This window comes from Cupressus sempervirens, chromosome 8 (assembly GCF_028749045.1).
Source record: "Cupressus sempervirens isolate cs-2001-9-10 chromosome 8, ASM2874904v1, whole genome shotgun sequence".
Classification (NCBI taxonomy): Eukaryota; Viridiplantae; Streptophyta; class Pinopsida; order Cupressales; family Cupressaceae; genus Cupressus; species Cupressus sempervirens.
This window is the reverse complement of record NC_143125.1, coordinates 508,213,991-508,229,410: the sequence shown is the minus strand read 5'-3', so window position 1 is coordinate 508,229,410 and position 15,420 is coordinate 508,213,991. Positions and strand designations below refer to the sequence as shown.

The 15,420-nt window shown below is 38.7% G+C and overlaps 1 protein-coding gene across 1 annotated transcript in view; it reads left to right on the top strand.

The window, feature by feature from the left end:
• The first annotated feature begins 437 nt into the window (after positions 1-437).
• LOC149543426 (flocculation FLO11-like protein) overlaps positions 438-15,420 on the top strand; it is a 61,094-nt gene continuing 46,111 nt past the window's right edge. The window contains exons 1-3 of the mRNA XM_089798212.1: positions 438-1,023; positions 1,296-1,407; positions 5,633-5,753. Coding sequence (XP_089654338.1) covers positions 783-1,023; positions 1,296-1,407; positions 5,633-5,753 — 474 coding nt within the window. The 5' untranslated portion in view covers positions 438-782. The remainder of the gene's footprint in view (positions 1,024-1,295; positions 1,408-5,632; positions 5,754-15,420) is intronic.

Below are 15,420 nucleotides of genomic sequence, written 5' to 3'. Positions count from 1 at the left end.
AACCATGCCAGATAAATAAAAAATAAAAAATAAAAACATAAACATATTTACAATTTTGTACTAAATTTATTTCATTAAAATTATCTTAATTATCATAATAATGAAAATAATCATTATTATTATTATTACATAGATACACATTGATCATAATTATTATGAATTTCATCATATTCACAACCAAGCTTTTAGTGCAAAATTTCACTTTACTTAGATTGTGAGTGAATATTGTCTACCCTTAAAGAGTTGTATGACCAAAATAAGTGTAAATTCTCAAAGAAACTATACAATGGCACCGAGTATGACATTATCCTCATCTTGTGTTGGACGGACCCATATTTATTAACGCAGCTCCTTTTGCTTTGCAATTCCCATGTGAAACCATCTGACTACGTAAACTTTAGTCAGTCCAAAGCTTTCTTGCAACGTTAGGTAAACTCAACTTCCCCGGCTTTAATCATGTCCCACTCCATGTGACTTCCCTCCAACCTTACATAAATAATTTCCATTTCCTTGATACCTTCATGCCAAGTACAAGCTCAGCCTTTCCTGCCTCACAGTATTATAATACTGTTTGCAAAGCCCAATTACAAATAATACATGTTTTGTGTCTTCTCGTGGGTCTGCCGTGGGATTCAGACAGTTGCAGAAGCACCCGAAATAGTAGAAGCGAAGAGTTTTTGTTTCCTGAAATCTTCCAATCCAGTTTTACGGGGTGTTTGTAGCTGGCTTGTACTTTCAGAAAAGGATCATGGGGAGCTAACAAAAGCTAAAAGAGCTGTGGAATGAACGAGGGAGCTATGAATAACAATCAGAGGGCTTCCAGAGATTCGGCTTACTTTATGCAGCAGAGCAACTTGCTGCTGCACAGGAGGGGGCGTAGTCTGGGCAGTGCAGTAAGAGACAGAGAAAAAGAGAGGGATGATGATCTGGCATTGTTTCATGAGATGCGCAAGCGTGAGAAAGAGCGCAACAATATACTTTTCCTCAGCCCTCACTCTGATGACTTGGAATCATCCCCCATTGGTGTGTACTCACATACCCAACTGTTCACATTGCTTTTGCAGATCAATGCCATTTGTGGGGTTTGTGGCACAGATTTTTAAATATGCACCCCATTTCAGCAACCTAGTTTTTCATTTTACTTAATCTTCTGGGACACTACTACTCGCTCTCAGTCTGCTATGCTTGATTTGGTTTTCGGAAGTGTTTGCGCTACTGTACTGCATTTGAAATCTAAGCATTGGTTTTTGTTCTTGAGTGTATTAAAGAAGGTTTTTTTCTTGTCATGCTTACAGCTGCAAACAATTCCGGCGGCTCGCCGGTCTACAGAATGCCAGAATCACCAGTGAGGAAGACAGTGTCTGATGACTTGCTTAACGGAGACGGAGGCAAAAATGACTATGATTGGTGAGTAATGCACATTTTTTATTGGCCCAATACAATAGGAATCTACGTTGTTGTTCACGTTTAAGCTTTGTTTGTCTGGCATTTTCCAGATCACAGGGAAATTCGTGATGGATGGTAGTGGTTACTTGCCCTTATTTTACTCGCCCTTTTGTAATATGTGAATCCTGCCCTCTTTCTTTCTTGATCTGTTAAATTTCCCAACGGTGGCAACCTTCGGATTAGTTATTAGGACGAAGGGGTGTCTATTTTCTCAGGTACAACTGGGACTTGCATCTGGCTTCATTCGTTGCACTTGAGCAGACTCAGTGAGTTGGATGTGGTGTTTTAACCAATTGATCTCTCTTGTCAAATTCACATGGGACTTGCATTCTATATTGTAGATTGGGGTACGTTACACACAATGAATTGGATGCAGTAAATAACCTAATTTTAACACGTTATTAACTCTCTCAGGAACGTGAACCTAAGGGTTTGCCTTAGATGCACCATAGTGTTACCACGTGAGCGTATCGCGTTTGACAAATTGCTCCACCGCATTACGGATACAATATAGCTGAAATTGTTAAAAGTGCAATTCATAGTAGTATATAGCACAAACGTGTGAGGTGTCAGTAGCTTAGTGACAGAGCACTCAGCATGGTCAGGGGAGGTTCTATGTTTGAATCCTGGTTGTTCATGTCTTACAACACAAATGAACAGTTGTTCAGTATTCCATGCACAGTGATCCATTACGCTATACTTTTGGTTGTAAGTAATTTTAACTCCATGTCCCAGTGAGACTGTAAGTGCAATTTAGGCTTAAATTTAAGCAGCTAGAGTGTTACCATGTGCCAGCTAGGGTGTTCCCATGTAAATTCTTAGTTAGGAAAAATGATAAATTAGAACATTTCTCTAATTTTTTCAAGCATTAGCTGCATATAAATTGAAAATCCCATGTCCCCTTGCAGCTGCTTGAGAGTAGTTTCTGCTTAATTTTAAGCAGCTTAAGTTTTCCGTGCAATTTCTTAATTATAGGGAAAGGATAATTTATAATCTTTCTCTATCTTTGTGGAGCAGCAGCTGCTTACCTTGTGTTCCCATGCGGCTGCTTAAGTGGGTTTTTCGTTTAAATTTAAACAGTGAAGTGTTCTCATCGACATTTTAAATTATCTAAAAATGATAATTTAGAACATGTCACACATGTCGCTGCTTAGCTTATTTTTGCTAGCAGCAGCTGCTCATTATTTTGTGGCACAATTTGTAGAGCTTGTGGCCCCATGGATCAAAATATTTGCTGCATAATTTTAAGCAGTGTTTTAAAAATTATTTTTAAATCAATTTTTAATCATTCTTCTTCCAAACGATTCTGAAAACTAAAATATAGGAAAATAAAAAGGGGATGAAAAAAAACGTGGGGAAGACATGTGTCGCCTTTATCAATAAGCAGTCACTGCTTATTTCCAGCCCCCCACTCTTTTCCCACAGCTTATTTTCATTTGCTAAAAAATAGCTGCTCCACAAAAGTAGGAAAAGATTCTAAATTTTCCTTTTCCTACAATTTTTATTTTTCATGGGAACACATTACTGCTTAAAATTAAGCTGAAAATTGATTTAGGCGGCAGCATGGGGATATGGTGTTAGAATCTTTAGCTATTTTGGTGGAGCAGCTATTATTTAGCAATTGAAATTAAGCTAGAGGAAAAGAGGAGGGGCTGAAAGAGGAGGGGCTGAAAATAAGCAGTGGCTGCTTATTGCCAAAAATGCCACGTGGCTCCACAAACTCTTTTCCCTCTTATTTTTAAAGATTTTATTTCTATTTTTTTCTTTGTAAAATTATTATTAAAAATAAGCAGCAAAATATATATTCATGGGGCCGCTAGCTCCACAATTATTTCCTAAAAAAGTTGAGCAGCCACTGCTAGCCAAAATAAGCTAAGCAGTGGCATGGGAACATGCTCTTAGAAGTTGAAAATAGGCTTTGAAAAAAATGGGGGGATGAAAATAAGCAGTTGGTGCATATTGAAGTAAGCACATGTGTCTTCACTGTGTTTTTTAATCTCTCATTTAATTGCGTCCAATTTCGCCTTCAGATATTTTTTTTCAAGATGTACAACTAAAAATATAATTTTAAATAATGTAAGACTGCTTAAAATAGAGCAGCAAATGTTCTATGCATGGGACCATCAGCTCCACAAATTATGCCTCAAAACGTTGAGTAGCTGCTGCTAACAGAAATAAGCAGTAACTGCTTATTGAGAAAAAAGTCAAGCATCTTCATCATTTTCTCCCATCTCCTTTCAATTTGTCCACAATTTTGCTTTCAAATTTATTTGCAAGAAATATGAATAATAATTTAATTTTAAAATAATATTCAGAGGGCTGATAAGTAGCAAATATGACCATCCATGGGGCCACCGGCTCTACAAATTGTTCCACAAAAAGTCGACCAGCTGCTGCTAAAAAAAAGAAGTTAAGTAGCAGTACGGGGACCTGGGCATTAGCAATGTCTGCGGCAAAACATTGGCCATGGTCGGTTTGTTCCACATCTGCATATCAAGAATTTAGTATTTTGGCACCGTATTTGTCTATGACAAATAGTGGCTAATGATTTATAATTGACCTAACATTTCAATGCATGTTTTGGCACACAAATTTCCTTTTCCCTATGTGATATCCCTTTGGCTTATGCTAAAACCAGTTCAAGGCCGGAAATTGATGATCTCTACCGATTTATGACTGACTAATATGTACAATAATTTTGCTAGTCAATAAAAACATGTTCACATTTACCTCTACATTCATTGCACACCACTTTTCTTACTTCCACTGCCAATATGTGAGTCTGCTTCACAAGAATAGTAGTGTACAAAGTGCACGCTGTTGTAAGATACGTATCAATTCCTATTTGCTTTTGTGAACAAGTACAATGCTTGTACCAGCTGAACATATTGTCTTATGTTCTCGAGTCCCTGAGAAACTAGAGTAATTGAAGTGAATATAGGCTGGCAAATAGGAGAATGAAGCACATGAAAATGAAAAACCTTATGTGGGATAACTCCAAAAGGGTAAAGCTGTACTGTTTCACCTCCCCTATCTTTAATACAAATTTATTACATTACCACTTGCTTGAGGCCTTCCAGAAGACACCAGCACGATATTGATATCAGCAACATCCTAACACTTGCCATTGATCTGCAACATTCGTTGGATGGTTTATTTCTTCAAAACTGTGTGCAAAAAGAAATTGACGATATCAACTTTGATTGATTGGTCTTGGCAACCCTGGATTTTATTCATTGCTTTCCCATGCACTACATAGAATATAATTTAATTTTATGGTAACGAATGAGGAGTGAAGTTTAAAAGGAATAACCAATTAACAATGGATTGAACTTTGAAGAGACACCTTTTTCTACCATTCTTCTTCTTAAGCGTTTTGTCACTTGGCAAAATTGAACTATGTTTTTCTCCGAGGTTCACAATCTGTCTTCAGTTGTCTTTGAGCTTAATTTGAAGAACTATCTACAACTCTAGATTGCTGCACAGCCTTTATAATTCGTCTTTGATTGAAAATGAGAATTTTTTCAAGTGGCAATTTTATTATTTAATGGCTTAGTAAGTTTGTCTTACTAACATGCAAGTTCCTTGTCCAGTAACTCTTTCAATATTTGTCCATTATTATTTTACTTAGGATCTGTCAACCTGGGTTTTCCATTCATATTGACTTCCATTCAATCGTGCTCCTGTTGACGTGTTTCAACTTTCAAGGTTCACCAACTTCCTGATGTATGTTATTCATTTTAAATTTCCACTCATTGATGATATCTACCAATAATGAAAGTTGGTGCCAAATAAATGATAAAACTGTTGGCATATATGGTCCTTCGTTTGGTTTATCGGCCTATAATGATATCATTATATTTACAGGAAGTTGACGTGTTTTACATGCTGATAGCTAGAACTTAATGATTCTTTCTTGTTTCCAGATAATCCAACAACAAATTTTCCTCTCTGAAACTTGGTATCCCATTTCTCAGCTTGAGAATGCTTTTTTGTTGTGTTCTGTTTTCTGTTTTACAAATATACAGTTCATCGGATGATGCTTTTCCATTTGGAAGAAAATAAATGTTTTAAAATCATATTATTTGTTTTCAGCACAATGGAAAGTTTGGCTTATTTATAGTGTGCATTTATGCACTTTGATAATAATATTTATTTTTAACTTGATTAAAATACCTTCTAACAGGCTTCTCACACCACCTGGAACCCCTGTCTTTCCCTCATTGGAAAAAGAGATGCCGGCCTTGGTCGCTGGTCCACGAGGAACTTCTACAGTACGTCAACTACCTGCTTTGAAGCCTTCCAGAGTAAGTATTTTTACAATATTTCTTGAAGTTGGTTTCACCTTTTCTCTTATTGAAAAGTTTAATATTTTTCTCGTTTTGTTTTCATATTCATTTATAGATTGACCACTAAAAATTCTGAAATGAAAAAGATTGTATTTTGGCTAGTGATACAAAGGTAGACTGTCATGTATAAACAAGCTCTATGGATTACTTTTCTACAAATAAATCTTCCTTTTGGCTATTCAATTTGATTTTACCAAACTGTGCAAAGAAAAATATATTTTTGCGCTAAGAAAATGATCTAATTCTGTGCAAAGCTCTTTAAGGCATTGGTCAAAATAGAGTATCTCATCTTTAGAAGCCAGATGACCAGACTCACTAGCATAAACTAGAGACCATAAGGCCAGTTGGAAAATTTCTAAGCACTTCCAACATTTGTCTTATCAAAAATAAAAGTTTACTTGATTGCCTGAGACTGTCTAATAATATATGTTAAACTGCATTACCAGCAAAAGCTTTGCCTGAAAAGAAATTTCATATCTGCAGGACCCAAGTTCAATAACACCAATAAAAAATCGTTATAAACTGTTTTCTATTGTTGCTGGTATGCTGTTCGCAAGAACCCTGTTGGCTCTATCCCTGTTCAACTGGCTCTGCTAGAAGATGTTTCTGCAAATTTGTTATGTTTTTACTTTTTGGGTATTCTTGAGATTTATGCTTTTTTGTGCTTTTGCAATATATAAAAGCAATACATGAAAATAAAACTATCTATTGCAATTCAAAGCTGATGAAGTCCAATCCTTTCAATGTAAGGAATGATGCACATGCAACTCATAAATTTATTGAAGTCATGAAATGAATCTAACATCACTATAAAACCTGGAGCTGGACGCCACGCTAAATCTGCTTCCAAGAATAAACACAGCTCTCATAGTACAATGCAAAAAGCCAATGATTGGTGATATTTGGTATGAATGTATCCCTCAAAACCTTATGTGTTCAATTCTTGAAGCTAGCAGATTTGGTGTGGCTGCCTAAGAAAACTCCAAATGCTGGTGTATTGGTAGTGATATTAATTGCTGCTGCCCCTTGAATTCTCTGCAAACAATTCTTCTGGAAAAAAAAATCCAAAACCCTTCTGAATAAACCTGCAACTCTCAATTTCCTTTCAACAGTTGAATTGTGACTCCTCAATCAAATTTCAGTGTTTATTTCAACACTTCAAATGCTGGATCTTGGATATGTTTGTTTGCTTTCTTCCCAGTCTTCGTGTATTACTTTAGAAGAAACTTATTAGATGAGCCCCTAAAATTTTCTTTGACGATTTCAATATTGTCTAATTTAAATAAAATATAGCTGAACAATTTCTTAAGATCACATTGCTCCAAGCTGTAAACCCTTGAACCAAAAAACACCAATTCCCAAGAAGCTACACCAAAGTCAAAAGAAGATAATATGCATAATGTGTTAGATTTCTTTCAAGAGGCCTTTATATACTTGACCTCAAACTCATCATGCATTTGACTTGTTTTAAACCATTAAATATTTGTGCTTTTCAATGTCCTATGTTTACTTAGGAGAATAAATAAATTGGCTCCCTCACCATAACATTCATTTAATGCGCTTTTAAAGTCAATTGGCTCCACTTAATTAAGAACTTTATATCATAATAAAATGACTTATTTAATGATAACTAATATCAATGTGCTGAATAAAAATCACTTCACTAGGCCAACTGACAAATGAGTCAATCACTGTGCAGACCATGAGTTTGGGTGCCTTGCTAGATATAGTAACTCCTCAACCATGACTTACTATAAATCGTAAGTACTTGAATAAGTGCTCCTATCAATGTTACCAAATCTCAACACTACCACCAACCTTAAAAGGCGTCCTACTGTAGATAGAAATCCCAACTTTCATAAGATAGACACTTACTACAAATAGTAAGTCCAAAAGAGGAGCAATCGTGAACATCCTTGACCTTTAGAGTGAAAATTGGACTTTGGTTTTGCCAAATGATAGGCTACAAGGGTCAATGATAGGCTAATCCTCGCTACAAACCAAGGTTGTAATGTTCCCGTTATAAAATAAATAAATAATCAAGGCATTGTTTATGGGCCGATTGATTTAGTATATCTCGGACCCATTTTTTTAAAAAATTGTTCCCATAGGTGTTGCCGTTGGCTATCTTTGTAAACCCTCGGGAGTTCCTCCGAAGGGTATCCAAGCATGACATGTAGTTAGTAGTTGTCATGCGATTTGGATTATTTTTATTGTATTGCAATTCTTGTTGGAATTCTATATTGTTCGCCATTTCGGAATTGGAAGATCTTCCCTACTTGGGTTTTCCGGTTTCGGTGGGATTCAACCCTCACCCTATTGTGTCTGTGTATTACTTGGCTAAGATTTGGCAAGTTTGAGCACATTACTTTGTGTGCAACTATATGTTTTACTTGGCGATATCTGGATAATCTTGTTTGGCCTTGATTATTATTTGCGGTTATTATCCTTGTTTGGAGAATCTACATCTATCTTAACTTTGGCGTCGAGTCATTGGTCATTCAATCTTCCGTCATCTAGCATATTGTATGACAGCTTCTTGTTGCATAACTTACCCGCATATTTACTGTGTGACAGATCCCATAACACCGTACACTAGCAACCACATCAACAATCTTATTCATTAGTACGGTTAAGCTCCTTCCAACTTCCAACAATCACCACACAACTCCCCACATTCATTGTACGAACCACTTGGCCTCACTGTACAGACTCCCCTATCCACCATACTCCCCACATGGCATTATTGTACGCCCCCTAGCCATTTCCGTATGGGCATCTCCAACAACAACCATTGACTTTCGTACAACCATGGACTTTTGTACGACTTGTACTAACTGTACGACCATCTACCGTACCCCTACTTTTGCCTCTGTGCAAACATCTAGCATTCATGTGTGGCCTTCAATTTCCTTCCGAAGGTACTTTCGTAGGCACTGAAGTGACATGGGAATATTACGGTGCTATTAGAGTGATTGCCTTCAACTCGAGATTCCCTTCAGGAAGAGACTGCCGTTCGGTCGAGATCCCCTTCGGGAAGACATTGCCTGCGGGTTGAGTTCCCCTTTGGACCGAGATTGCCTTCAAGCAGAGATCACTGTCAGCTGAAATCACATTCGGAACATTATAGTGGTATTAGAGCCAAAGAGCCAGCCAACTTATGGACAGTGAATGAAAGTTTATAGTCGGAAAATGAGATCTCGCTTATTTGATAGAATGGTAGATCAAGAACCTAGGTTCCTGAGGAAGTCATGGCACTATTGAGGGATCTTTCGAGGAATCAAGCACAGATCAATGACACTCAACGACTTATGGAAGAAACTCTCCGGAAATTGATAGTTAATAAGATGTCTGGGGAACAAAATGGTCACAGTACTGACTCAGTTTCGGGAAAGTAAAATCCTCATCCGACACGCTCTCGACCTTCCATGCCGATTTTCCCTCCATGGATGGAGGTATCACACGAAGGAAGGCAACCAACCTTTGAGGAAGTTTAAGAACTGTTGAAAGAAGACTGGAAGAATGCAAACTTCGAAGAGGATATATCCTACATAGATTACACAGAATTGAGAATGCGATATTCTAGAGGCGGAAATTGAGGATATTTTTAATGATGATCTCAAAAGAAAGTTGAGTAAAGTAAATCTGTCACCATTTGACGAATCTAGATCCATATCTGCCCATGCATGGGTAATGAAGGCCGATACTTACTTCTAGCTTCATCCAATGCCAAAAGAAGAAGCAATTAAATTTGCAGCATTCCACTTGAAGGGAGTGGCACATGAATGGTGACATCATGGCACCATTTTGTTGGGGCATGACCAAGTAAATAGTTATGCAGAATTCACTGAAAGATTGATAGATCGGTTTGATGGTAAAGATCCAAAACTTAATTTTAAAGAGTAGGCACAATTTAGGCACACTGGATTGGTCGACCAACACATCACAGAATTTCAGAAACTCTATTTTAGTGACAAACATTTTTGAAAGGAGATAGATGGTGCTCTTCATGGACGGGTTGACAGAACCATTGAGGGGTTAGGTAAAATGTTTCGATCCTGTCACCCTTTCGGAGGGTATAAAAAAGGCGCAAAGCATGGCATCATCATTGACATTATCCTCTCAAGGTTACTTCCACTCCAAATTAGCACATCACAGAATTTCAGAAACACTATTTTAGTTACAAACATTTTTGAAAGGAGACAGATACTGCTCTTCATGGACGGGTTGACAGAACCACTGAGGGGTTAGGCTGGGGTCCCATGGGCACCTTCTTGTTTAAAAATAGAGCGAGTGCTGCTGAGCTTTTTTAGGAACATTTAAAGGGGAGCAGTCTCATGGGCATGACATTTAAATTTGCTTAAAAAAATTAGCTCCTAAATTGAAGGAAATATTAAAAATATAAATTGTTGTTTTTAGAATTTTTGGTAGGATGATTTCAATTTGGAGGGAAAATGAAGGGTAGGTTCTTGCCAAGTGGCAGAATTCTTCCCTAAACAGTAGGGGCTATTTCCAGCCCTCCCCCCTTTTGCATCCACTCAACTAAAAAGTAGGAGCTCCTAGTGAATAGGAAAAGATTTGAAATTAAGCTTTAGCCCCCCCAAAATATTATCATGGGACCTCTAGCTCCTTAAATATAGAGCCCAAGCCCCCCCCATGGGACCCCAGGGTTAGATAAAATGTTTCGATCCTGTCACCCTTTCGGAGGGTATAAAAAAGGCGCAAAGCATGGCATCATCATCGACATTATCCTCTCAAGGTTACTCGCACTCCAAATTGTCAATATTTCCAAGGGACAGAGATAAAAAACCTCTGTCGAAGAAGCCTTCGTTGGACAAAGCTACCAGACAGGAGCTCTAAAGGAAGAAATTATGTTTTAATTGTAAGGAGTCCTGGGAACCTGGGCACAGGTGCCCCAGTAAAGGGAAAATACACTACATTGAGGTCGTGTTTGATGATGAGGACGATCAAGAGAATCTACCCACAGAGGATGGTCAGCCTTAGGAGGACTCCAAAATGGTTAATTTGAATCGTATAAAGAAGATCACCGCATTAGTACGACGCGGAGGAACCATCGCCCTGGTTGGGAGCCTGAGATGTACAGTATTCGAGTATGGGGAACCCTACAAGGACAGAGGGTCATTTTGATGCTCGATAGTAGAGCCACTCTAAACTTCATAAACTCATCTTTGGTGAAAAGAAGAGGTCTACCTATAGAGACGCACACAGGATTCCAGGTCAATGTCGCTAAAGGAACATTTTTCCCTGCATGCACCTTGTTCCCTAACTGAGCATCACCATGGCTAATTGCGCTGTGACAAAGGATTTCTTTATAGTAGACTTGGATGATATGGAGGTTATTCTGGGCATAGAGTGGATGGAGTCACTAGATGAATACAAACATAGTTTCAAGCGGATGGACTTCACTTTTGTTGTCAATGGAAAGAAGGTTGTTCTCTGTGGGATGGCCAATGAGGGACCGAAGGAAGTTTCGACACAACGGGTGGAGGCCATTTTTCGGCATGATGACATTACATGGGCTACACATTGCTTTGTTTTGACAGAACCAATAAAAGGACAACGAACACCCCATCGTGGTGATGATCTTTAGGCTATCTTGAGTACCCATGATAGAGTTTTTATAGACATTCCTCCTGGCATACCTCCCCATCGTGGTTTTGAGCATACCATTGAGTTGGAAGTTGGTGCCAAACTAGTTATCACCCTGCCATATCTCCATCCCAAAAGATTCAAAGCTGAGATTGAGAAAATGATTCAGGAGTTTCTCAAGAAAGGATGGATGTCCTAGCTCTAGCCCTTTTGCATCATCAGTAGTATTGGTAAAAAAAAAAGGATGTGATGTTGCACATGTGTGTGGACTACCATGCGTTGAATAAGAAGACAATTAAAAATAGATACCTATTTCCAGGATTGATGAATTGTTGAATGAGTTGCATGGTGTGGTTTATTTTCTAAAATAGATCTTTGTTTTGGATACCATTAGATTCGTATGTGGGAAGAAGATGTGGAGAAGACGCCTTATGTTGTCACTATGGGTATTATGAGTTCCTGGTCATGTCGTTTGGATTAATGAATGCACCAACTACTTTTTAGTTTTGCATGAATCGCATCTTCAACAAACAATTGCATATGTACTTGCTGGTATTCTTTGATGATATCCTTATTTACAACAAAACCTGGGAAGAACACCTGAGACATTTGGATGAAGTCCTTGGGATCATGGAGGTTCAGTCCATGTTTGCCATGCAATCCAAGTGTGAATTCAGAATGACATAAATATTATACCTAGGGCTTGTTGTCAATAAATATGGAGTAGAGGTCCACCAAGAGAAGATTTAAGCTATCCTTGATTGGCCCCCACCAAAATTGCTCTCTGAGTTGCGAGGGTTCTTTGGACTATGCAATTATTATCGGAGGTTTGTAAAAGGATTCTCTTAGCTCAGTGTGCCATTAACAGATCTGACTAAGAAAGGCTCCTTCCAAAAGACGCAACGCACTTTTGATAAGTTAAAAAAAGCAATGAGCACTTGCCCAATTCTCGGCTTACCTGACTCCACTCAACCATTAATTCTGGAGTGTGATGCATCCGAAGAGGGCATTGGCGTGGTATTGATGCAAGCTAGACACTCGATAGCTTATGAGAGTTGAAAGCTTACACAAGTTGAGCGCCTATATTCCATTTATGAAAAAGAGATGTTGGCCATTGTGCATGCATTGATGAAGTTTCAACAATATCTGGTGGATGCCAAGTTTGTCATTCGTACTGATCATAATAGTTTGAGATATTTTCTAGAGCAACAGGATTTGAACGAGAGGCAACAAAAATGGGTAAGTAATATTTAGGCTTTTGATTTTGACATTGAATATGTGAAAGGAAAGAACAATGTGGTTGCAGATGCTTTGTCAAAGAAACTTGCCATTTGCTTATTGTCTCAGATTTCAGCAGACTCGGAAGCACACTTATTGGTGGAATATTCCAAAAACACATTTGCATGTAAGCTAATGGACGGTGACACTCAGGACGACTGATACATGGTGGTGGATGAGATCATTTACTAGAAGGATCAGATATACTTAGTGCTTGAATCCAAATTGAAGCAGAAAATCTTGAAGGAAATACGTGCCTCAACCTTAGCCAAACACGCGGGGTTTCTCAATACCTATAGACAACTCAAGGAGAGGTTCTTGTGGAAGGGACTTAAAGATGATGTTTCGCAATACGTGTGGGAATTTGCAGTTTTCTAGCAAAACAAATCCGAACACACTTTACCTGCCAGGCTATTGCAACCCTTGTCGATACCAGAATAGAAGTGGGAAAGTATCTCTATGGACTTCATCACCGAACTTCCTAAGGTAAATGGAAAGGATTGTATCTTTGTTGTGGTTGACAAATTGACGAATTATACACACTTTTTTGCCATCTCCTTAGGTTTCCAGGCGGCTTTGGTAACTGACTTATTTTTTCAAAGAAGTTTTTTGTCTGCACGGGTTACCTCAAAACATTGTTAGTGACAGGGATGGTTAGTTTCTTAGTATTTTCTGGACAAAATTGTTTCTGTTGGCAGGAATGGAATTGCGCCAAGTACTAGCTACCACCCTCAGACAAACAAATAGATAGAGTTTGTGAACAAATGGCTAGAAGGCTACCTCTAGAGCTATGTTTCAGCACTACAACGGGCATGGGTCAAATGGATGCATCTAGGGGAATACTATTACAATACAACTTATCACATGTCTTTTGGGATGACACCCTTTAGAGCACTGTACTAGTATGAACCCCTTTCATTTACTGACATGGTCTTGGTTGACAATTGCGCACCTAGGGTAAGGGACTAGCTTTAGGAAGGGCAAGACATCTTGAGATTCTTGAAGGAAAATTTACAAAGGGCACAAAATCAACAAAAGATCTACGTCGACAGGCACCAAATCAAGATAAGTTTTGAAGTTAGAGACTTGGTCTATCTCAAGCTCCAACCGTATAGACAATCCTCATCGAAGGCAAAAGGGAAGGAAAAATTGAATCCACGTTTTTATGGTCCTTATCGTGTAACTCACCACATCGGTGAAGTTGCCTATGAACTAGAACTTCCAGAAGGGAGCCGCATCCATAACGTCTTTCACGTCTCTTGCTTGAAGAAAGCCGTGGGGCAGAACATTGCAATAACCACAGATCATGTGCTACTCAATGAGGAAGGGAAACTCGTGTTGGAACCGACCGAGATCATTAACGTACGAGAGACCTTGCAGAACTATACCCTAAAGGAATACTTGGAATACTTGGTATGCTGGAAACACTTGCCACTGGACGACATGACTTGGGAAGGTGAACACATTCTTCAACATTCGGCATTGCATTTGCTTGAGGACAAGCAAATTTTGGGACAGGAGGACTGTAATGTTCCCATCATAAAAATAAATAAACAATGAAAGCATTGTTTATGGGCCGATTGATTTAGTATATCTTGGACCCATTTTTATTTAAATTGTTCTTGTAGTTGTTGCCGTCGGCTATCTTTGTAAACACTCGAGAGTTCCTCTGAAGGGTATTTTAAGCACGACATGTAGGTAGTTTTTGTCATGCGATTTGGATTATTTTTATTGTATTGCAATTCTTGTTGGAATTTTGTATTGTTCGCCATTTCAAAAGTGAAACATCTTCCCTACTTGGCTTTTCTGGTTTCGGTGGGGTTTTAACCCTCACCCTATTCTGTGTGTGTATTACTTGGCTCGGAAATGGCAAGTCTGAGTGCCTTACTTTGTGTACAACTATATGTTTTACTTGGCGATATCTGGATAATCTTGTTTGGCCTTGATTATTATTTGTGGTTATTATCCTTGATTGGAGAATCTACATCTATCTTAACTTCGGCATCGAGTCATTGGTCATTCATTCTTTTGTCATCCATCATAATGTACAAGATCTTCCTATTGCATACTTATCCTCATATCTACCGTGTGATAGATCCCATAACACCGTACACCAACAACTACATCAACTTTACGACCATAGTCATTATCGTACACCGTACAGACAAGCTCCTTCCAGCTTCCGTTAGTCACCACACAACTCCCCACATTCACCGTATAGACCACTTGTGCTCATCGCCCAGATTCCCATATCCATCGTACTCCCTGCCTGGCATCACTGTACACACCCAACCATTTCTGTACGGACACCTTGAGCAACATCCATAGCGTACAACCATTGACTTCCGTACGGCTTGTAATCACCATACAGCTATCTCCCGTGCCCTTGCTTTTGCCTCTGTGTGAACATCCAACATTCATGTGCAGCCTTTGATTTCCTTCTGAAGGTACTTCCGTAGGCACTAAAGTGACATAGGAATATTACAGTGCTATTAGAATGATTGCCTTCGACTTGAGATTCCCTTCGGGAAGAGATTGCCTTTGGGTTGAGATCCCCTTTGGGAAGACATTGCCTTTTGGTTGAGTTCCCCTTTCGATTGAGATTGCCTTTGAGTAGAGATCTCCGTCGGCTGAAATCATGTTCGAAACATTACAAAGGTGAGCTAAAGTGGGGACAGTACACTGTTTAGACTGCAAAGTGAAAGCCATTTGTTGTATCAACAAAGATTGCCGTGCT